This window comes from Scomber scombrus, chromosome 5 (genome assembly GCF_963691925.1).
Source record: "Scomber scombrus chromosome 5, fScoSco1.1, whole genome shotgun sequence".
NCBI classification, from domain to species: Eukaryota; Metazoa; Chordata; class Actinopteri; order Scombriformes; family Scombridae; genus Scomber; species Scomber scombrus.
Window position 1 is genome coordinate 18,444,863 of NC_084974.1, and position 23,355 is coordinate 18,468,217.

General features: G+C 40.2%; 2 protein-coding genes across 2 annotated transcripts in view; both read left to right on the plus strand.

Annotated features, from left to right (window-relative positions):
- Positions 1-381: 381 nt before the first annotated feature.
- On the plus strand, positions 382-3,030 carry txndc17 (thioredoxin domain containing 17). Its single transcript, XM_062419083.1, has 4 exons — positions 382-631; positions 865-946; positions 2,267-2,342; positions 2,522-3,030. The coding sequence occupies exons 1-4, from the start codon at positions 487-489 to the stop codon at positions 2,588-2,590; spliced, it is 372 nt and encodes a 123-aa protein (XP_062275067.1). The 5' UTR covers positions 382-486; the 3' UTR covers positions 2,591-3,030.
- A 963-nt stretch (positions 3,031-3,993) lies between these two features.
- Positions 3,994-23,355, plus strand: part of nxn (nucleoredoxin) — a 59,067-nt gene continuing 39,705 nt past the window's right edge. The window contains exon 1 of the mRNA XM_062419674.1: positions 3,994-4,469. Within this exon, the coding sequence (XP_062275658.1) occupies positions 4,161-4,469 (309 nt within the window). The 5' untranslated portion in view covers positions 3,994-4,160. The remainder of the gene's footprint in view (positions 4,470-23,355) is intronic.

A 23,355-nucleotide genomic window follows, 5' to 3' on the forward strand; every position in this document is an offset into this window, starting at 1 on the left:
GCTTACCTCAAACCCAACCAGCTAACCGTAACCATAACCTAACTCCAACCGCCAAAACATTATTTTAACAAGAGGGGAGCATTATTCGATGAGGGAACGGATTTCGACACAACACCGAGTACGGATAGTAAAAGCATTCAAACATCACTGTAACCGCCTTTTTTAAAAACAAATTAAAAATTTTATAATGATAACTTCACACAAAAAGCCGGGATAGATTTACTCACTATCATATTCACATAGTATACCTGGCGTGTATATATACGTGTGTGTATTTTTTTAAAGTTTCGATATTACTTTAGCTACACGGTCACTTTAAGAACCTTTGAACATACCGGAAGGGGCTTTATTTATTTATTTAGCAGGTTCAGTGTTCAGAGAGCAGCATAACTTCTGTCTGCTGACTGCTGACACCTTGCTAGATCCTTGCAATCAAACAGCTGCAAATCCGTGCATTTTCTCATCCAGTCGGTCTAAAACTGAACGATGGCACAGTACGAAGAAGTGAGTGTGCATGGCTACGAGGAGTTCTGCAAGGCTGTGTCTGAGAGGAAAGGAAAAGACATTTTTGCTTATTTCTCTGGTGATAAAGACGACCAAGGAAAGAGCTGGTGTCCAGACTGTGTAACAGGTAACGTCAGATACTCTTTTTTTTTTTTTTTTTTTTTAAATCCAATGCTCAATATGTGATAGTTAATATGCGTTTACCTTCATTTAGAGACCTGCCATATACAGCTGTATTTATTGTCCTTGTTTTGAATGGTTACACCGTTTTACTTCCAAATATCTTGATGTTTAATTATTGTATATCTTGTGCACTTTAATTCAGTCAATTTTCCAACAGTTTTACTTCTTCCATTGCAGCTGAACCAGTGGTGAGAGGGCAGATGACTCACCTTCCTGAGGGCTCTGTCTTCATCTACTGTCAAGTTGGACAAAGAGCTTAGTTAGTATTATACTCTTCTTTATTACAACATTTTAGGGAAAACTGTTTTACCATAACAAAACCTTCAGATAACCAGATGACATGTGCCATAAATGATGGCAATCACAGGCTATGAGAGCCCATGTAACATTGATTACAGCAACAAACATGAAATGGAAACATAAGTAAATCTAATACTTATGAAGTAGGGCTGTATCTAGCAATCCTTTTTCCATCATTGATTATTCTGTTGATTGTTTTCTTTATTAATCGATTAGTTGCTTGTTCCATATAATGGCGGGAATTGTTCATCACTCCCAAGATTGAACCTAAACTGTCTTGCTTTGTCATGACCAACAGTCCACAACCCAACGATATCCAGTTTACCATCATAGAGGACTAAAGAAACCAGAACATTTACATCTATGAGAAGCTTTTTTTACTTCTTAAAAAATGACTAGTAAAAATTAATTGATTATCAAAATAGTTGCTTTAATATTAATATTTGGAGACTAATCGACTAATCGTTGCAGCTCTGTTGTGAAGGTGTTAATCAATAACATGTATTTATATTTGATGAATTAAGGAATATTAAGAACATTATGCAATCATCAAAATTAAAATCGGTACATTTTCTGTTGTGTAATCAACTAATAGTTTCAGCATGACATCATAAAGGTGGATTTCATTTGACTAATTGCACTCCTGTAAATATGAAGCATTTCTAGACATAGTGTTTTTGATCTCTAGAGTGATAAGTTTGGTATTGTGTTATTCACAACATGTTGACTCTGCATTTTTTAAATTTCTGTGCAATTTACATTGTATTTTGTTCTATGCATGACACTAATTGAGGCTGCAACAAATAATTTAAATGAAAGCTTTAAATGAAAAATGTAAATGTGGACAAATTACATTTACAGTTTGTAATTTGGGGTTAGGGTTACGCTTTTATACAAAAGGGGGAGGCAAGAGACTGAAGCATTAGAAGAAAGTGGCTCAAAATAGCCTGGTACAAATTGTAAAGTAGCTGAGCAAGTGCAATGAAAAATTCAGTATAAAGTAAGAAACAATTGGACCGACTTAACATACCAAAGTGATTTCTTCTTTCTGATTACCAGTAAATTTCACAACATTTTAAAATGGACAATGATATGTAACAATGTGTAACTCCTGAATGTTTGTAAATATTTATTGATTTTCTCTTGATCGATTAATCAGCTCCAACTTAAAATGTGTATGACCCTATTCAGATAAAGTAACACACTGGAAAACTGAGATTCATCTTCAGACTTGTATGGAGCACTCATGTATTACAATCATGTCTTTTTCATTCTTCAGTTGGAAGGATCCAAAAAATGACTTCAAGAAGACACTGAAGCTGAGTGGAGTTCCTACTCTACTGCGTTATGGCACAGTAAGGATGACCACCATTAAAATTACAGCTTATTGTTAAAATAGCCTATGATAAGTCTTCCATTAAATGTTCAAGTATGTGTTCAAATGTTGCAATTAAAAAAAGCCTTTTTTTGTTATGTTGTTGCAGTCTAATACAACAATATTAAAAGTCATACCTGTGTCATCTCTGTGTTTCAGCCTCAGAAACTGGTGGAGGACGAATGCCTCAAATCAGAGCTGGTGAGGATGATGTTCACCGAGGACTGAGAGGTCCTGTGACTTGCACATCAGTCACGAAGCATTTAAGATTTGCTCACTATTATGAAGAAAAATCCTATTTATCGCAATTCAAATAATACAATGCCAGCTACAACTTCCACTGTAATATGAAGCAAATCAGCAACTCTATAAGTTTACAACCCTAATAATGACCATCCTTTGTAATCCACAGCTTTATGTGTATTGTAGTATGTGCAGGATGATCACAGAATGGATGTAATTCATTAAAAACGTGTCTTGTTGTGTTTTATATGCAATCGCTCAATTCTGAGGGGTAATTTTAGTTGATACATTTCTTCAAATGTCATTTAGCACACTAGTTGATTATAAGAATATATTGGGATTTTTTTTTTTTTTTACTGTGGCCATGTTTAATATAACTGATGTTGCCTTGCAGTAGCACTTAAATAAAGTGATGTTGAACATTTTGTCGCATTTTTCTCTGTGGAAACTACAGACAGGTGACAAATTAAAGGAAAAACCCAATATAAAGTTGGGCCACCACATGCCTCCAGAACATCTTCAATATGCATTTGCATTAATTTTAAAAGTCTGAATTTCACTTGAGGGATGAACACCATTCTTTCAAAAGATATTCCCTTATTTGGTGTTTTGATGATGGTGGTAGAGAGCGCTGATTAACATGTCAGTCCAAAATCTCCCATAGGTGTTCAATTAGATTGAGATCTGGTGACTGCAAAAGCCATAGCATATTATTCACATCATTTTCATACTAACAAAACCATTTTGTGGCCTTTGTGCCCTATACATGGGGGCATTGTTATCCTGGAAGAGACCACTCCCATCAGGATCACCACAGGTGATCACTCACAACAACTTTATATTCATTCGTAGTGATCATCCCCTCTAAATGGACCCAAATCATGCCAGCAAAATGCCACCGATCCCCTCCCTCTATAGAGGTCAAAAATTCAGGGCTGTACCAATTTTTCCTTGAATGAGTATGGTCTGTAGGTGGCAGCATATCCACGTGAATAGGGTGTATTAATAAACCAGTCAGATATTTTTGATTTATTTGAAGAATTTCTTTTTGAGTTTTGTAATGAAGCTTATTAAATGAAAAGAATTCCTCAGAATTTAACATAATGTAATTTGGAAGCCATACTCACAACCCAGCTGCTTTCAAATCAAGAAAATTAGCTAATTTTTAGGATATAAGATCTATAAAGTCTGACATTAAACGAGTCATGCCTCGTTTTCTATTCATAGCGCGTTAAGAAACACAGTGACACAGTATCCTGTTTTAATCAGACTCACCAGATGTCACGATGAAAGTGTAATGTGTGTGGGAAAAAGAGCGCAAGCACTGTTGCAGTCAGGGGGATTTAAGCGGAGTGCATTCCTGCACAGCGCTCACACCGGAGGACGAGCAGCGGTGAAAACACACACCACAACGCCTCGCAGGGGCTGGGACTTCACCTAAAAAACCTCAAATTGGAGGTGGAGGACGTGCTGGGTGTCGCCTAAACATAGCGGTTACATGTGCAGCAGCCTCGGTTGAGGGTCACATTGTGTGTTCGTGGAGTGTTGCGCTGCGATGTCGGAGTTTCTGGTGAGTCTACTCGGGGAGCGGCTCGTCAACAGCGAGAAAGCCGAGGTGGACGTGCAGTCTCTGGGCGCCAAGCTGTCTCTGGTCGGGCTATTCTTCGGATGCAGCCTGAACGCGCCGTGCAAGCAGTTCAACGCCAGCCTGTGCGAGTTTTACAGCAGGTTCAAAAAGGCATCTGAACATAAAGACAATTTGGAAATCGTCTTCATCTCGTCTGATCAGGACCAGAAACACTGGCACGACTTTTTGCAGGAGATGCCATGGCCTGCGTTACCTTTCAAAGACAGACACAAAAAGGTAAGATGGGCTGTGGTGATGGGTGAAGAAGAGGAGTAGTATAGTGCATACTCTCTTTTTTTCTGCTTAGTGTGCTAGAAATCTCTACAAGAACCCGCCATGTGTGCATCTTCTCTCAGTGCACAGGTGTATATGGTTTCATTTGGGTCAGGGAATTGGTTTTCAAACATCATTGACCTCTTTTTTTACTCGGGTTCCCTCAAATCTGACTCTTTCCAGCTAAGCATATATCATCTTATCATGTCTGTCTTTAGAAACCAAGTTAAATGAGGTGATAACACTCATAACTAGGCTATGTAATATGATACTCAGAAAGAAAATTAATGGAGCCAGTGATACAAAAACAAATAAACAGTTAACTTAGTAAAAACAAAAAGGACATGTCCAGCAATAGTTAAGATTACAAGAATAATCCAGGACATAAGTTTAAAAAAAAAATACATAATCAAGTTCCAGCATTTTGATAATATCTCTCCCATTTAACCCTTTACTCCCTTTAATTAAGATAATCCAAATGTAGCAGGCCAGACACTCACAAGTTATCAAAAGGAGAGGAAACAGACTAAAAGAATGATTTAATTTCCTTCAGTGTGTCCAGTAGCTGATATTTTACATTTAGACTCATATTTCAGCTGGGCATCATCACAGAGCAGTGTTATTATATTGCCTCTGCCACATTATTAGGGTTACTGCATGGATAGCCTGCACAGTGAAGGCCTGTTGTTTTGCCATCATGTCTCATCTGTAGCTTTCCATGATTTCCTCCTGGTGTCAACATCATGGTACTGTCATTGTTAGTATTTCTAGTCGTCCACCTTGATTTGTCTCACCTATCAATACTTTTAAATATGTTATATTTTTGTAAAATAGGATAGCTGGACTTTGTTTTTCTATTATATGTATATAAATTCTGACAATTTGGTATAAATGTGAGCCTTTTACTGTGACCAGACAGAAAAAAAATAAGATTTATTCTTTAAATTTTAAATGGTTAAATAATAAGTGGGTGGGAGCATTTGTGTTATTAAATTTGTTTATAGTGTGTGACAGTCCTATTTATCTGTTTGTATTGTTTGTGTTTATTATTGTAGCAATGTTTATGCTGCTGTCTTGGCCAGGTCACTCCCTGAAAACCTGCCTAAAAACAGCATAAATGTATAACAGATTTTTATAAATGATAGTATTTTGATTCATTTGTTTTTTGGTAAACATTTTTATTTATAAATTACTTATTTTTAATGACATAACAGTAATTATATCTAGTAGAAGTTTCCTTCATATTTACTTGCAGCTGCAAAAATGAAGCTAAATCTTTTGAAAACAATAGAAAGGAGGACAGTGTTGCATGCAGGATGTCTCATTATCTGTCTCTAAATCTAACTGTGATTTCAGCTGAGGCATTTACAAAGTCATTAGGTCTAAACAAATCTACTGTATGCTCTTGATATATTTGCTTAGTATCAACTGCTAGGTGAAACGCTGGTATAACTTTAAAATTGTCCTAAAGATGGTAAACAGGATTTTGACACCTTGCTTAAAAAAGATGAGGCCTGATTTATTTATTTTTAAAGGAAATGTTGCTTAGAAAATAATATAAGAAAGCAGTGTGTGACAAATACAATGTAACTTTTGTGTGTGTGTGTGTGTGTGTGTGTGTGTGTGTGTGTGTGTGTGTGTGTGTGTGTGTGTGTGTGTGTGTGTGTGTGTGTGTGTGTGTGTGTGTGTGTGTGTGTGTGTGTGTGTGTGTGTGTGTGTGTGTTGTAGGCCATACCTTTTATTTTTATCTGTATTTGGTCATGTATGTATCCCGTCTTGAGTCTGTCCTCATTTAGCGAACACAGCAGTAACTGTTCTTTGTGTAGGTGAGGCATGACTTGGACTGAACCATTGTCTTGTAAATTCTTTCAGATTGCCAATGATGATTTCCGTTACACTTCATAATGAAGCCTAGGCGTGAATGAGTCTCGGATATGACTGAAGGGGGGGCGGGGAGTGGGGAGGTTGTCCTGTTGTTGTCTGAGGCGGAGCACATCCATCACCACAGTGCAGCGTTATTGTGTTTGTGGAAAAAATATCTGTGGCATCGACATGAGCATTGTTCAAGGCTCTTGCTGGCAGCCTTTTGGCTTTCTCTGCCTTTATGAGAATAGAGCGAAGCAGTCGTGTATCTCCTTTTTGCAGAGGCCTGCAGTTTTGGTTCAGTTTGGGTTTTATCCAACCTTTCGGCCTATTCTCTTGTTCTAACGCAGCAGTGAAAAATGGTGTTTCTGTCAGCAGCTGCAGTAGCAGTATTTTATAAATGACATCTCCAGGAGCGAGCAGAGCGTGTCATTAGCCTTCATCACGCACATAGTTAAGCTGGATTTATGCATTTTGGCATTTAGATTTTATTATCAGGTTACAGCTATATGTGCTGGGGTGTGTGCATTCATTTACACTGCTGCCTTTCTCCTGTCCAACTGATTGGGGACTATATTGCAGGACCTGATATAAAATGCTCCACCGAGGAAATAAATGTTTTTATTCATAATTTAAGTAACTGATGTTTCATTTACCTTTTAGAATATTGTTCTTTTAATTAATTTCCTTCAGTGAAGGGATCTGTGCATCTTGATGTAACACAATGTTGTCAAATCAGGACAAAAATGCACATGTTTTCCTTACATTTTTGGTTAAATTACATGTGTCTAATACAAGTTTGAGAATTGTATTTTGCAAGTCAGGAAGTGGGAAGTTAGCTGGAGATAACACTGGATACCATAATGTCTCTAATTTGGCTCTGGGCGACCGAGAAAGACTGTCCATGATGTGACTGTTGCAGTCACTGCAGAAGACCCATGTGTGCTACACACAGACCTAATAGGTGAGTGATGTTGACCCAGTGGAGGGCTCTGTTGATGTTGTGGGTCTGCGGAGAGTAAGTAGCCTGCTCGGCCCTCCTCCCAGACTCTTTTTGACTTAGTGTAAGTAACGCTCATCTCCTGGCGAAGGATGCCATTTTTCTTCAATCGCGTCTTTCAGAGCCTCGACTCCCCCTTTAAGAATCTCTGACTGTGCCTCCTCCCCTACTCTTCCTCTTCCTCCTCCCCCTCCCCCCTCCTTTCTGCCCCCATACTGACTTGGCTATCTCTCCTTCACTGGAGGCTGTCCTCTTTTCTTTTACTCAGGGGTTATCCAGGCCTTCCCGTTGCAGGAAATGTTTGTTATTTAGTCAAGAAGGGATAATATTCTCGATTAAATGCAGAGAGAAGGGGAAGTCTGGAATAGTTAACTGCAAGTTCAGGCCAATCTTGATTCAATCTGTCCTTGAAGGAGGTGAAAACTGTTATATAGCCCTCTGATGGTTTTAAAAACAACATAAATAGAATGAAAAGCTTGAATTGGTTTTATTATTTCATTGTAGATGGACTAAATTTAGTAATACTGTGGTGTGCTTTTTTTTATATAAAAAAAAGTTTGCCAGATGTTTTATCTTAAAGATACACATGTGTTGGTTATAGACTGTTTAATAGTTTGTTTTATTTTATCTGTGGAAAAATGTCTTTCTTATTTGATATTTTCCATTCTTAAGGTGCTGTGTTGCCTAAATCCAGACAGGCTAAGGAGTCACAGCAGTTTCTGAACAGCATGCAGTCTATCCTCTAGTGTGTCTTGGGGGACCCTTGACTAGCACGCTTTCAGTGAGTGGACGTCTGTTTGTTGTTCAACGATGGCCAGCTGTCTGGCGGTCTTGGCTCGCTGGCACTGCCTTACATGGACTTGTGCAGCAGTAGTGAGAGAGAGTTCCATGTAAATCAATTAAAGCCTTGGCCAACTTGATGTGAAAACCCAACTTGGCCAAATGGGGAGAACAAGCTGAGATGTTGCCAGAGCTGTCCCTGCTGTCGGTGCCGTCAGATTGTGGTGTTGGGGGGGGGGGGTTCACATAGTACAGAGAGAAAGGCCTCTTGTTCAACTCCTCCTGGTCGGACCCCAGAGGCAGGATCCCTGCTCCCTCGGCTCATAGCCAGGGTCTAAAGGGTGCGAGAGAGGGGCTAAGGATGCCTTTCATCAATATGTCACTGGTCTCCTGAAAACTGCAGTGCAGCTTACTCATCATCCATCTCAGCTCTCCTTGCCCCGTGTCAGCAGAAGTGGTTTGAAAAGGGCCTGAACTGTTTTACCCGCAGGTGGCAAATCTCTGTTCTTGATCTTTGTTGCATTTGGTTTTTGTGGGCCTGTGTTAATGGATGCCTTCTCCTTTGTTGTGTTCACTCACACAGCGCGGGCTAATAACGTCAACAGAATGGGACATTTTTGAGGCTACTGTGATGTGGAACATCTGTAATTGCGAGCTTTAGAGTTAATTGTAGGATTTAGAGGATGTATCGCTCACCAGTTTCTGCTCAATCTGCAGTGCATGGGAACAAACATGGTGTATTTTATCAGGAGGACATAAAAATTAGTTCTTACATGCTCGATGTGTGAAATCTAAAGACAGCAACTCTACCTCCAGAAAGTTAAATGATTATATGTGCAGAAGAAAACTAAAACGGCACTCTCATAGATCATATATTCACTCTGATCAAAGTACACAGGGTTTAGTAAGTAGCCTAATATGAAGTTGGCTCTGAGACTAAATAGTAAATGAGCTAATCCTCACTTCAAGGCATTTGACCTTGGCAGATTAAATGACCAGTGAAACCTTGAAACGACAGTTAAAGTTTCACATTGTTTGAATAGTTGAGGAATTGTATTTCATAAGGAAGGTAAAGTAAACTGGTTGGCTTTAGAGACAGCTGAGGTCAAGAGAAAAAATAACTATTAACTGCCCCAGAAATGTTTAAAATTGTCACCAGTGTATGCCCACTGGGAGTGTTTCATAAATTTATTCCAGTTTGCCTCTCTGCAGTTTGTGCTCAAGGTATGTTTTTTATAATAATTTATTGGATTTTTTTTGTTTTTATTTATTAGCTTTAATGCTGGTTATGAATATGGATCACTTCAGTAAAAGTATGTGTGTGCTGTTGATGAACTCATATAAAACTGTAATGTGGCATAATTAAAAAGCAACTGGAAATGGAGTGTGGCTTTTATAATTACTATTTAAAAATAACATGCTTGTACTTCTAACTGTAAGTTGACTCTGTGAAAGCTGTTACCTTGACTCTGGGTAGAAAACGTGCATGCCTGCCTGCAGCGCCGTAGTTTACCGTGACTCCATTGTCCTGCAGCTGTGAGGCCTTGTTGCTGTGCGCCGTGTTTGACAAGAGCTTATATAAAGAATGTGGGCAGACACCTGCTCCACTGAAGCCGCTTAGGGCCAGAGAGCATGGAAACAGTGTGTGTTTGTGAGGGCTCAGGATACTCAGCAATGCCAACTGTTACATCTCACACCACCAAGCTTGTGTTACTGTCCCATTTCACTGCCCATTGTGTCCTTTTTTACTGGGAGATGTGTAATATTATGAGAGGCCACAATGGAGAACCCATCCGAGGTGAAGTTCAGTAGCTTAAATTACCCATGTGAGAGTTGACGGAACAGTCGTGCTGTATGTCTTATAAAAAAACCCATTCCCTCCTGCAACCTGATCTGTTTTTACTTCCATTATCTACACGTTAAGCGACAACACACAAAAGCTGTAAGGCTGCGACCTCTGTCTGCAGTCCACCAACCACTGAAACAAGACTCTGGGATTGACTTTTCCTCTTTGTCCCCATGTTCTCCAGCTGGACGGTTCCTGGACTCTTTGTGGTTTTCAGCTAGGACTTTCCGAAGCGGAGTGACGTTAAAGATAATAGACGTGGCTAATGTGTTCACCGCAGTGTCTGCAGTAGCTACGGATGGGAACAACAGATGATTCATCTGCTTGCGTACACTATCCCCAAACCAGCCTAATTGTCACATACAAGTCAAATCATCCAAACCAGCGCCACATAAACTTCGGTATTTAATGGCTTGATATTAATTTTGGATTCTACTGATGACAGGGAGGCAGCTTAGACCGAGCTTCTTTCCATAGAAATAAGCAGATGGTTGTTATTTCAATTCATAAATCCACCATCATCATGTTATTTTTTCTCTATTTTTTTCTACTGCTGCAGTATTCAGGAGGTGTGTTTCTGCTTTCCTCTGAGCTGAGAACACTTCATGGACGGGTTGTTGTGCCTGGACCCTCCCCCAGTCAATCCTCCGGTCTCTAATTGCCCCACACCGCAGCTCAGCAGCCCTCTCCAACATAATAACAGCACAGCCGCCCCAGGGGCATCCTGCCATCCAGAGCTGTCTTTCGTCCTCCTTTTGTTATCTCTCCTAGATTGAATGTTGGCTCTTTGTGATTGCCCAGTTTCCTCCTTATCATCACCGCAGATCATATTTCTTAAGCTAAATGAAAAGGGGCATAATGACGGACAGATGCCCGGGACTCTTTACACTTACTTCTCGTCTGACATTCGATGAAAACTATCTGCTCTATGATATCTGCTCTATCAGTGAGTGTCAGCATTGATTTGATGTAAATTTATTCATAGCATGAACATTTCTGGCGTGACAAGTTTCCCCTTGGACGATAACCCTTTCCCTTCCATGTGACCACGCCGCTCCCAGGATGGAAGCACTGTCGTCTGTGTATATGCAAGCTGTAAACCCCCCCCCCCCCCTCACTGTGGTGTTTTCATCCGAGTGTAAGTGCTCCTGCAGCTCCTGCTCCTGTCTGAAAAGAAGCTAGCCATACAAAGGGAGCCACTGTCTCAGCGTGCAGCATGGCACACTGGCACCGGCCCTGCTGTCTTGCCTACAGTTTAGCTGTTGCATACGGTGAAAGGATTTTTAACCAGCGACTGACAAGCATGCACTCTGACAGAGTGAATGCAAGGCTGTTTTCTGTAATGTTGCATACGCCATTTGACTTTTCCATTGACTTTGAACACAACACACATTTAAACATCTTTCTTTTTTTTTGCTGCTATAACACGCTTGAATTGCGTACATTAAGTGTGCAGTGATGTGAAGGTAGTTCAGTGTGTGTGTATAAAGAGAGAGAAGGAATAGAGAAATACCTCAGACTAAGTATGTGGTTGAAGAAGCTCTGCTGGGCTTTATGGGCCTCCAAATGTTGCATGAGGACAGAGTAGCTTTCAGTCCACATTTTTCTAGGACTTTACAAAGATGGATATAAGATGCTGAGGTAAATATTAAGCTATCTTTAATATTAAGGAGCCAGTTAGTGTAGCTTAGCTCAAAGACTGGAAACAGGGAAACAGTTAGCCCGCTGTCCAAAGGTAACAAAATCTGCAAACCATCAACTCTAAATTCTACAATTAACATGTTATATCTTGTTAGTTTAATCCCATACTAAAAACCAAACACAAGACATTGTGGTTTTACTGATTATTATGAGCTAGACCATTTCTTGCAAGAAAGCAAAGAGGAAGCTTATTTCCTAAAAAGGGAAGCAATTCTTTAACACCCTGACAGGGTAATCGGACATTATTTCCAATATCTCGTGTCTCCGCAGTGACATCCAATGACAGCTGGTCAATGTGTGAATATGCACTCACGCACACACCAAAAAATTATGTTCTGGGCTTTCTTACTTGTGTCACCATGAGTACCAGAGGAAACTGAACAAAAAAAAAAACCCAAAATAGCACTTGGTCACAATTTCTTTTGACAGAAAGAAGCTTAAACTTCAGTGCTCGGTCTCCACTGGGAGACCAGGCCACGTCACCCAATATTCTTCTTAATTTTTACTTGCTTGTTCATATGTTTTTGTTGCTCACTGTTTCAGAGAGTTCATGTACTATAACAAAAAAAAATTGGATGTTCTTTCTTGACATTGCTAACCCCACATAATTCAGATTAGTTTCTTCTTAGTGAATGTTGATCCTCACTTTGCTCCAACACAGAAGTTACATTTACAGTGAGCTGTTAATCTGCAGCAGGATAATGAGGCAGCTGAGGATGTATCATATGTCTAATAAGGTCAGATGGCACCACAGAAAGCCTCCCAGAAGAATCTTCTCCATAATATTGAATCAGCTCTTTCAGTCAGTTTTCATTGCATAGCATGGTTGCAAGTTAAGAGTTTTAGCAGTTGCAGGAAGAATGAAGAAGCATACGTAAGCATCTTCAGACGTGCTTTTTGTCGGAGCTCAGCAACTGAATGAGACTCAAGAATTCTGTCGCTAATTTATATGTCGTCCTTGCAGAGTTTGCATGTTACGTTAAGAGAAAAATGGAGGGAAAAATGGAGGGGAGTCTGGCTGAAGCAGATCTCATGGCCTGTAGTTTGCTCATTATTTCTGTAATAACCAGAGAGTCACTTGGAATCATTTCCAGGCGCGCCCAGCTCCTTCTCTTCCAGGAGATTGCACGCAAACATGCATACTTGAATTTATATCATTTAATGTGCTTCTATCTTGATTATTAATCTAAATGTCCAAAATTGTCTGCGGGCAGGTTCACTGAGTTTGCTGTGCCTGCGCTATTTGACACCATTGCAACAACACGCTCCCCACATAATTGCATATTTATATCTAGTTGGACAAATGGATATGTTGATTTCCCCAGTTGGTATCTGTCATGGCGTGTGTGTGCACGCCCATGTCACATGACTCTTTAGAATACATTTGTGAGCTATTACTCAAGGTCACTGGTGGGCACGCTAATCTGGAAAACAAATAATGGTGCAGCAGTGTTGGCCATAAATTGATTCATACTGTTGTGCTGTCAGATACATTACATTAATAACAAGAAGTCGGGGCTTATTATTCAGCCTGCTGTTCGATATTTTCTGCTATTGAAAGACGGTGATGGGGGAAGCGATAAGGTCTTTTTTTCAGGTTACACAAGTAAGAAATAGTTTAACTGCTAAATGATGTACTTTTAAAGCCAACATGTATGGAATTTTTATGTGATTATAGCATCTTTTAAATTGTTCTGATTACATTAGATTTAATCCAGGAGGAAAATTGGTTCCGTCTGTGCTGCTTTCAATGCATTCATTCATCTCAGTGTTCATGGGTCAGATCTGCCACAGTATCTTTTTCTTTTTTTAGAGCCAAATTCTACATGTGGTGGCTTCAACAGTATAGTCTTTCTGGTGTCTTTTGATGTAAATAACACCACATTCTTGAGCTTGTCTAGATTCAAACTTTGTTAAAACTCTTAAATCTGCATTAATTGATTTTATTTTTGGTCTACTTGGGGGTAGTGCAATAAGCTTTAAAACCAACATTGACATTATTACTTTTCTAAAGCTGATACAGTGAACAAACAGTAGCTTATTTGCACATCCAAAAGCTACAGAGCAACAGAAACATTTCATTTGGATTCAATATTTCTTCTTTTTGTCTCCCCCAGCTAAATATGTTTCTCTTTAGCTTTGAAATACGCAACTTTGTTCACCAGCAAGCTGCTAACTTTGTCTAACCGTTCGTTTGGTGCTGGGCAGGTAGTGTATAGTTGATTTATCAGAACTGTTTGATTAAAAAAATGACTGCCTGCATCTGGAAACAATGTTAATGAGAACTTAAACCAAAACGGTAAACTGGGGCCTAAAAAACCAAAACAATGAAAAGCTCCACAGAGCTGAGAGACGACATCTTTTACATTCCACATAGTTGTTTACACTGTTGTTTATATAAAAATATTGATTAGTGCAGCTTTAAATACATATCATCTTTTTAAAATATCCCAAACAACAACACACGTCTGTTCTGGGTTTGTTTTCTGTTTTTTTCAAGAAGAAGAATCTTGTTTAAACAAAGCCTGCCTTTTTTTTCCTTTACAACAGGGATACATAATGTATTGTGTGGTGTAAGGTTGTTGGCTCACTTCAGCTACAAGTCAAGTAAACAAGTACAGAACTTCGTCTGACCTTGCTACAGAGAAACCCCATGGATTCTGTATAATGTACAACAGCAGCAGGTCAGAGAATGCACTGATGGGAGCCCATATAGAGGTATTGGCAATGTTGCCGCCTGTAACTGGGGGGAACATTAGTGGGAAGACTCATGCAGGCAAGGTAACGCTACCATGCCAGGAAGAAAGTGCATCATGAGAGGTACTGATCATCTGAGAAAGAAAGAGAGAGAGATTGTCATTGAACACCCTCTGAGTGAAGAAGTAGCCTTGGATTCATGCTGGCGGCTGAGAGACTGAAGTGTTTTTCTGTCTTTTAAGCCTGCGCATTTCTTCAGCTGTCATGTCCCATTTTCGAATCAACTGTGCCACGTCTTTGTTCAATAAAAACTGCACTGCATCCATTCTGAACATATTACAGCTCGTGTTTTTGCACTTAAGAACGTGTTGAAGTCAGGAAAGGCTCACACAAATCATCAGACACTTTTCACGGTTTTGAGAGAGTGGACCCCCTGCTGAGGCTGCGCTGTGGCTTAGCTCTGCCTCTGTGTTGGGGGCTAATCGCTGTTTTGATTGGCCTTTTTTTAACTCAATCTGTTGGCATGGAGCACCGATCCCACGGCCATGTTGAATGAAAGGGTTTATCAGCTTAAGCCTGTTGTAAGGAGCACGAGAGGTCTCATCTTTTCACTGAGGAACGAGAGCAGCCCTCGGACACAAGTGTCCGGGCAATTAGAGACGGCATGTCCTCAAAGAGAGATTACTGGCACACACAGAGTTGTGGCTGGCCTCTTTCTTGTCCTGGACATTGTTCACTCAGTGCTGAGACACATGATGATTGGTGCTGTTTTTCTCAGAGGGCAACAGAGGGGGAGATAAGGGACGCAGTCACAGGGCTCTTATCTAGGGAAGATTCATTGGATGCAACATCAAATTATGGACTTCACCACTGTTGCTCACTTAAGTATTTTCCTACAGAGTAAATGCAGTGGTAAGTCTAATGCAGTCTAACGCTTTTCTTCTATGTTTTTCTGGACTCTGAGCACATAATGCTACTGTAATGTGAACATATTCTAACATGATTATTTTGAAGTTAGTCCAACTTCCATTGTGCCCAGCCTTGACTCGGCTTACTATGGAAACATAGCATCATGGCAGCATCGTAAAGCATTTTACATGCCAGGTCCTGACGTTATTTGTTGGGCTGCGTGTCTGGTCTCTGTTCCCACCCAAACAAAAGCAACAGGGGTTTTACAAAAAGGTCCTTATTCATTGTCAACTTACTAACTCTTTTGCTCAACACCAGAGCTGGGGACTCGGACTCGCGACTCTGACTCGAGTTGCACTTAAGTCTCACTAAACTGTGACTTCAGACTCGACTTGGACTCGACCTCAAAAGACTTCAGACTTGACTTCGACTCGAGGCTTGAGACTCGCGAACAACTTTTATTTCATGTTATTATTATTATTCTCATTATTTATCTGTCATTCATCTTTTTGTATGATCTCTGGCTCTGAGCTAGATGTAAACACCAACGTCATGCCACACGCATGCGCCTTGTGTGAAGCGCGCATCTTCAGTATCAGACATTGACAATGGCGAGTGCGACAAGTTCAGCAGGAGTGCCTCAGATCATTACGTTTGGATACAATGCCTTCACACTCCCGTTTTTCCCTGGTTCTCCCATATTTCGAACCCATCTCCCGCCGCCCTCCCGTCATTTCTCCTGTAATTGACAAGCCCCAAATTTGTTTGTTAATAATAATAAGAAGCGCACAATAGCAAAGGTTTTATTTTGAAAGCTCAGACAGGAAACCACTGCAACTCCGTTATTTAGTGCCACTAACTTAGTGGCTCCGCTACTAATTATTAAAAAACACAACGTTGCGTTAACTATGGTCATTTTTATATATATATATATATATATATATATATATATATATATATATATATATATATATATATATATATATATATATATATATATATATATATATATATATACAACATTGTTAAAATAATTATTTTATGGTTGAAGAAAATACAGTTATGGAATTGAAATAATTCTTAGTGTATGTTTCTTCACATCACATTGCAGTAGATTCTCTATAGTGAACCTACAATTGATACATTTTCATACTGTCCTATATCAAGGTCTAGGTCAAGGTAATAGCCGAAGGTAGATTTGGTTACAGTTTCAGGAGAGGGCATCTCAACATACAAACAGATACATACATACAAACTTCAGTGACAGCAGACAGTTAAAACACCACAAAAACAGACATGGGCAGGTGCTCGCAAGGCTAACTGATCAGGATGAAGGATTGTACAGCTCTAAGGTCAGAATTTGAATTTGATTTAGTGTTGGCGAGAGACTTGAGACTTGACTCGGACTCTTGACCAGAGACTTGAGACTTGACTTGGACTTGACCCTCAAAGACTTGAGACTTGACTTGGACTTGTAAAAAATGACTTGTGAAATGCTCTGCTCAACACTGAGTTAACTCCATCCCTTGAGGAATACTGTGAAATTGAGAAATCTGAGACGAATCAGGGTTAAAATTCCTCAGAAAGAGTATGAACTTTCACACTCTAAAGCAGCAGAACTTTTCTACAGGCTATAAACTGTTATCAAAGTCATTTTTCTGTAATGATTAGGGCGCTTTCAGGAAAGATGGTATATTTGCCTTCTCTAGCAGGTTGCTGTTGTGGCAGAAATTTGGTTACTTTACAGGTATTGAGGGTTAGGGGGTAGCTCTGTAACTGTAAAACATCATGTGAATTTGGACGACAGAAACCAGTTTAGCTACAGTTGGGGGGGGGGGGGGGGGGTATATGAACTGGCAATGTTGCAAATCTATTGAGAGAGCTTTTTCATCTTTTTTTTTTTTTAATTATTTAGCCTATTGATTTTATCAACAATACTTATTCCAAGGCTTTACTCACAATTTTCAGTTTAGATCTTTATTATTGAGCAAGTAAGAGCCACTTCCACTGGGGAAATCAAAAGCCCATCCAGTTAGTTTTGTGTGGTGCCGGGCCTGACTGTGACAATCCATTTTTTTCACTTCAAGTCCTATGGTTTCCTTTCTAAAATAGCATATCAAGAGATAGATGACCACACAGGACCTGTGTTGTTCACTAATCAGATAAAGGTTAAAGCTTAAGAACCATTCCCTGACGGTCGCTGTACAGCATTCACAATACAGCAGTCTTTTCAACTAGTTATATCCTGCATAAACTGCTGTATATTCTCTGCAGACAAAGTTCTAGTCACTACAGTCATGTATAAACCGCACTGATGGTTTGATGATCCTAAAAATTAGTTTACATTGTCTTATCATCCAAATAAGCACTGCAACCAAACAATTTTGTATAATTTCATGCCGTATGAACACAACCAGATTTTTCAAGTTATCCCACACATGAACAGAAGTTGAAGCCGATGTTCTGAATGGTTACTTTCTCTGAAGGAGATGAACTCGCAGAGAGCATGTGAGCTTAAAGTGAGACCATTCCTGCTGATGTTACTTGTAGCCTGTGAGGTGTTAAATTGAGTCAGGAGACCGTGCGAGTGCAGGTAGTGAGTAAACACAGACAAAATACTTAACCCTCCCTCGGCTGCACAGCTCACCAGTATGTCACTCGCCACCTGCTCATTTGACAGTGCCGCTTGGATTTGGAAACAGCAGGTGTGCTCTTTAAGTCTAAAGGTAGCCGGTTCTGCTCTGACAAACTCCCCCCCCTTGTATTGTGGTCAGCGAGCCTGTGTTTCCTAAGATATGAATGTAAACTATACCAGCATAATTAAGTATCTTTTAGTGTAGCTGTTTGTGTCCTTAAGAAACAAAACTGATGAACTGAAGCAGGAAAAAAAGGCTGCTTATGAAGGTTTTGTGTCAGGAATGTGTCTTTCTGCCAAGTCATATACCTATTTCCCTTCTCTCTTTTCATCTATCATATAATTATGGTCGGCAGCACGAGCCAGAGGTATGTAGTATGTTTTCAAAAGACCGAAAGGGAGGGAATAAAGCTAAAGAATTATTGCAAATGAAAATATGACTGCAGGGTTTTTTTTCTGGTATGAATGAAACCGGTTCAGTGAGAAAGGTGAGAAGGCTGACCCGCACCAAAAGGGCTCCGTTTTGATCTTCACTTCTTTCTCTCAGTGCAAAGAGTAGCTCATTGTAGTTGAAAAGCGTACATGTGGAATCATTTTCTTTCCACGTCCGCAGAGTTCACAGTGTGGCCAAAACTCCCCTGTTGAACAAAGGCATCTTCATCACTTTATCGCTTCCCCCCTCGTCGCTTTGTTGCTCCAGGTGCTTCGCTGTCTGAGTGGTGGAGATGAGCTGCAGATAGAAAACTTGTCCAAAAATACATTAGAAAAAGAAAAATGTCAGAAAAACATTGACCAGAACGCTGTGTAAGCCTGTTAAAATTTTCACAGGTACTTTATGAAGCACTATGTTTCCTCAATTGCTCCTCTTTTTAAGCTTGAGAGCACGAGGTATTCTCTTTATTCTGTTGTGGTAAGATAAAATAAATCTGTGTGGGGACCTGCCAGTGAGGTAGAGATACAGTATGTTCATAGTGTGTACTGTAATTACCCTCTCTAATTACTGGCATCAGAGCATAATCACAAAAATATCAAAGCAGCATTTAACATCACTCATGCTGAAAGGCTATTATTGGTGGCCTTTTCTCTTTTTTTTAATTATACAGCCTTTCCCACAAAGCAGAACTGGAAAGAACTGTCAGCTTTTTAAGCACATAACAATACATAATGCCTTGGGAATAAAATTGGGAATCATAACAACAACTGTACATTTTCTTCTTCTTTTTTCCAGCCCACCTTTAACATGTTCCTCGTCCTATCCATTCTCAGGAGCTGAAGGCAGAGCCAAGTTAAATATCTGGCGTGGCCTCAAAGCTCTGAATATTTCCGTGGAAAGCAGAGTGGTTTATGTAAGTTCGTGGATAGAGATAACAGATTGCATGTCTTTTGCAGCCGGTTAGTTGGCAGTTTGGAGAAATGAGTGCACCACACGCTGCTCTGGAATATTAGGTTATAATACACTTGGGTTTCTCGAGTGTGACCATTTTGAACCAGGCATCGGAGAAGTGCCATGAGTCTTGACGAAATGGAAATGCGCTGTCGTAAAGATGCGCTAAATATTTTAAAGTCGTTTGTCTGAAATAGAGAAACACAAGCAGCTCTAAAACACTTCTTGCAGTGTGGTCTACTGTTTGGTCTTATATCATTGTGGCTCAGCTGAATAGACAAAGCTTTCAACTCTATCATTTCTTGCTTTACAGCCTTCCCTCACTTTGCTCCCCCTTTATCCATTCAGCTTCCCTTCCCTTGTGAGACCCTTGAATTATTTTGGCATTGAAAGCCAAACCTGCTGTCCTAGAATCAAATTTTAATTAGGCTGCATCCTCTTCCTTGATGACTCCAGCATACAATATCACCCACAGGCCAGAGGAGTCGAAGGAAACCCTTCACCCTCTTTTTTTTTCTCAGCTGAAAATCAGCAATGAAAAGCAGGAAGGAAATGGTGTATTTTCAATGATCCGCACCATCTTTGATCTTGAAATTGCAGCTATTACGTGTCATAATATTCCATGTAAAATTCCTCAGATTACCATGTTTTTGATGTTCATTCAGACTCTGCTTTGATATCCTCATGCTGCGGTTTTGAATGTAACTCTTGATTTTGTGCAGTAGGCCTATTTATGCCTGTACAATAACACATACTTCTGCTACCCATGCTTAGTCACACAGATGACACTTCTTTATCTAAATGATGGAAATCTGTTCCAGTCACGGCCTGTTTATATACTGTAGATGGGTGCCAGAGGGAAATATGCTGGTGGTTTTGGGGTTTAGTGGGTTTAGTTTGTGTACTTGGCACTAAGTTAACACGGGGGAGTGAGAGACGAGAAACAAGAGTGAGGCTCCAACCAGCATCCCGGGCCTGCTTTTGTGTTTGCCAGTGGTGAAGTGTGAGCAGCTGTAGGAGGATGCCAGCATGAGGACTGAAATAATTACTGCAGTATGCTAGCTTAGTCAACACAGTTCAACTGCAGCTGTTTCCTTTGCTGTTGAAAGAATTTCAAAGGATCATATGTGGCTCCAAGATTTTTTAGCAGCTACTTAGCATGGATTTGCTTGCCTGTGATGCAATTTTTGAGAGTAAATACAGTAAAAGTTTAACGTTCGAAAGCTTCAACACCGAGTGGGAAAAGACACCTAAGTGTGGACAGGACCACTCCGAAGATTTACTATCAACCTGAGGGGCTTGGACATACACTTGCACATTCACACCATTTTGTTATGTTGTTTTTTTTAGACTCCACCCCCACAGCAGGGTCCTCTTCCCACCAACAGTAGGGAGAACAGGACGAGCAAACTGGGTCAGGTTTCCTTATATATGTATATGTATATGTATAAATACATATACATATATCTTCATTACTAAGTAACATTAAGTTAAAGTTTGAGTGGGAAAAACAACATTATCGGTTATTATTTAACTCCCTGTCTGAAGATTTGAGGTTTAAAGAATCAGTGATGTCTTTTTAAATCACTTCTCAAAACTTATCCTTTTAGAGAGAGAGAGAGAGAGAGAGAGAGAGAGAGAGAGAGAGAGAGAGAGAGAGAGAGAGGAGAGAGAGAGAGAGAGAGAGAGAGAGAGAGAGAGAGAGAGAGAGAGAGAGAGAGAGAGAGAGAGAGAGAGAGAGAGAGAGAGAGAGAGAGAGAGAGAGAGAGAGAGAGAGAGAGAGAGAGAGAGAGAGAGAGAGAGAGAGAGAGAGAGAGAGAGAGAGGAGAGAGAGTGAGAGAGAGAGAGAGAGAGAGAGAGAGAGAGAGAGAGAGAGAGAGAGAGAGAGAGAGAGAGAGAGAGCTTATTGCAGTGTCCGATAAATGCACCTGACGGCCGCGGCCCGACGTGCGCAAGGGGGCGAGGTCCCGCCCAACGCTGCTCGCAGCTTTAATTTTTTTTTATTATTACTTTGTAATTTTTTTATCTAATACTAGGGGTATTTTTACTGCTTAATTGGTTTCAACCATGTAAAGCCCTTTGTAACTTTGTTTTGACTAGGCTAATCTTAATCAGGATTGAGTGGTGTGGTTTGATCACATTTGATTGACCGTGGTTTGGCAATGATGAGCAACAACCACAAAAGAATATCTTTTCAGTTTAAGGGTTGCTATATTTTGATTTATGCTTGCCCACTTCAAACCAGTAAACTCAAAAAGCTTGCTGGCTTTAATAAATAAATAAATAAAACTGCATCAACAGAAATCTCACATGTGAAATAACCAGAACTGTTGTGTGTTGTGTTCATGTTGGACCCCATCACCCATAGAAAGAAGCTGATTGAGAACATTTTCGGGGCCTTTTAACAGAAGTGGATTTTCCTTTGTCACAAATTCGTAGCGCTTTAATAGCAGCTTGAATTCATCGTTCATAGCCCCAACTCAAAGTCGTTTTGATAATAATTGCATTTACAGACATGATGGGTTTTGCCTCTCAGCAACATCCTCCTGCCACAGCAATTTCCCAGATGAGCAGCACTCTGTCATCTCGGCTTGCCAAACGCAGCCGCTGAAAAATGGAAACAGGCAACCGCTATGGTCAAAATGATGTTAAACAGGCAGTCCACTCGAATACTACATTTCTCCCATGATGTACATATTTTTTTTATGTTGCACACATTTTGTAGGAAATTCTGTTGTGTGCAGATTAAATCTTGAACATCGCCGTCATTTCAGCCAAGGCTCTTAAATTTTACCACCATCCTCCTGGAACCATCTGGAATTATAATCCAAGATGTCCTGAAATGAATGTGGACTGTCCCCAATTTAAAATCTTTGTTTTCTCATCATCTTTATCATTAATGGTTAACTTCAGCACAGCTAGCAGCGTGTGGTGTTCCAGCTAATAGCTAATGGCTAGCTATGATGTCGGAGCTGGTGGAGGGACAGGCCGCGATGAACCAGCTGTTGCTGAAGTCAGAAGGTCTGGTCAACGTGTTACTTAAGGCCTGACAGGTAACAAGTAGACCGGGGCTCATTCGTGGCCAAAATGGGCCATTTAGACTGAGACTACATTTATTGGGATTCTTATGTTGAGATGCTCCTTTAACTTCTGCTCAGTGCTAACAGTCTCAGAAAGCTGTCTGGATTTGGACCTGTTGTGGCTGGTTTTTGCACACTTTTTCTTTTCAAATCATCCTTCCAGATTCTTTTTTAATCAGCCCCGGGACAACGGGAGGTCTTTAAGCTAGAGCCCTGATTTCAAGCAAGGATTCAGCATTATTGTGCAGACCTGTATCTCAGAGTTTCCTGTTATTCACCAGGAAGGTCAGAGTTTCAGGTTAGTTTCCAGAGTGTGTGCCACTCTTCCTGCACACTTTCTCAGGCTCTAACAATAGCCCCCTCAATGCTGGCCCCTCGTAATCCTCTTTACCGCCCCCCCCCCTCCCCCATCCAGCCTCTTACTCCCTCCCAACTTCTTTCCAACGAGCCCCCCTCCACAGGCCAGGCACCCCCTGCACAGTGTTGTCAACATCAACCAATCAGTCTCAGAGCTGCCAAAAATGTGATTGTTTGGAAATACTGCAGAGCTGCCTGGAAGTTAAATATTTTGACTTTGAAATCTTCAATCATTTTAGATATTTAACAGAAAGAACAGGAGTCTTGATTTCTAGTGTGTGGGTGCCATTTATGTTCATATTACTTTTATCAGTGCACCTTGATGGCACCTATTTTTGTTTTTTTATGTTTTTTTTTTCCTTTGGTACCTGAAGGCAGCAGGATCACTACAGGATGCAGTGCACTTGTCATGCATTGTTTATAGTCTGCTTTCATATCGCTCTCTTTTCAACACAGAATCTCGACACAGACACCCAAAGGATGCTGAGAGGGAGAAAGCTGCGCTGTACAAGGGTGGGAAAAAAACAACAACAATGTGATGAAGAGCTTTGTTGTTGTTTTCACAATGTGTTTTGTCATACTTTGTCATACTCAATGG

Coding starts and splice junctions, on each gene's coding strand:
- txndc17 (XM_062419083.1), top strand. CDS start 487: ATGGCACAGTACGAAGAAGTGAGTGTGCATGGCTACGAGGAGTTCTGC. Junction 632..864: donor GTGTCCAGACTGTGTAACAG/GTAACGTCAGAT, acceptor CTTCCATTGCAG/CTGAACCAGTGGTGAGAGGG. Junction 2,343..2,521: donor CTCTACTGCGTTATGGCACA/GTAAGGATGACC, acceptor TCTGTGTTTCAG/CCTCAGAAACTGGTGGAGGA.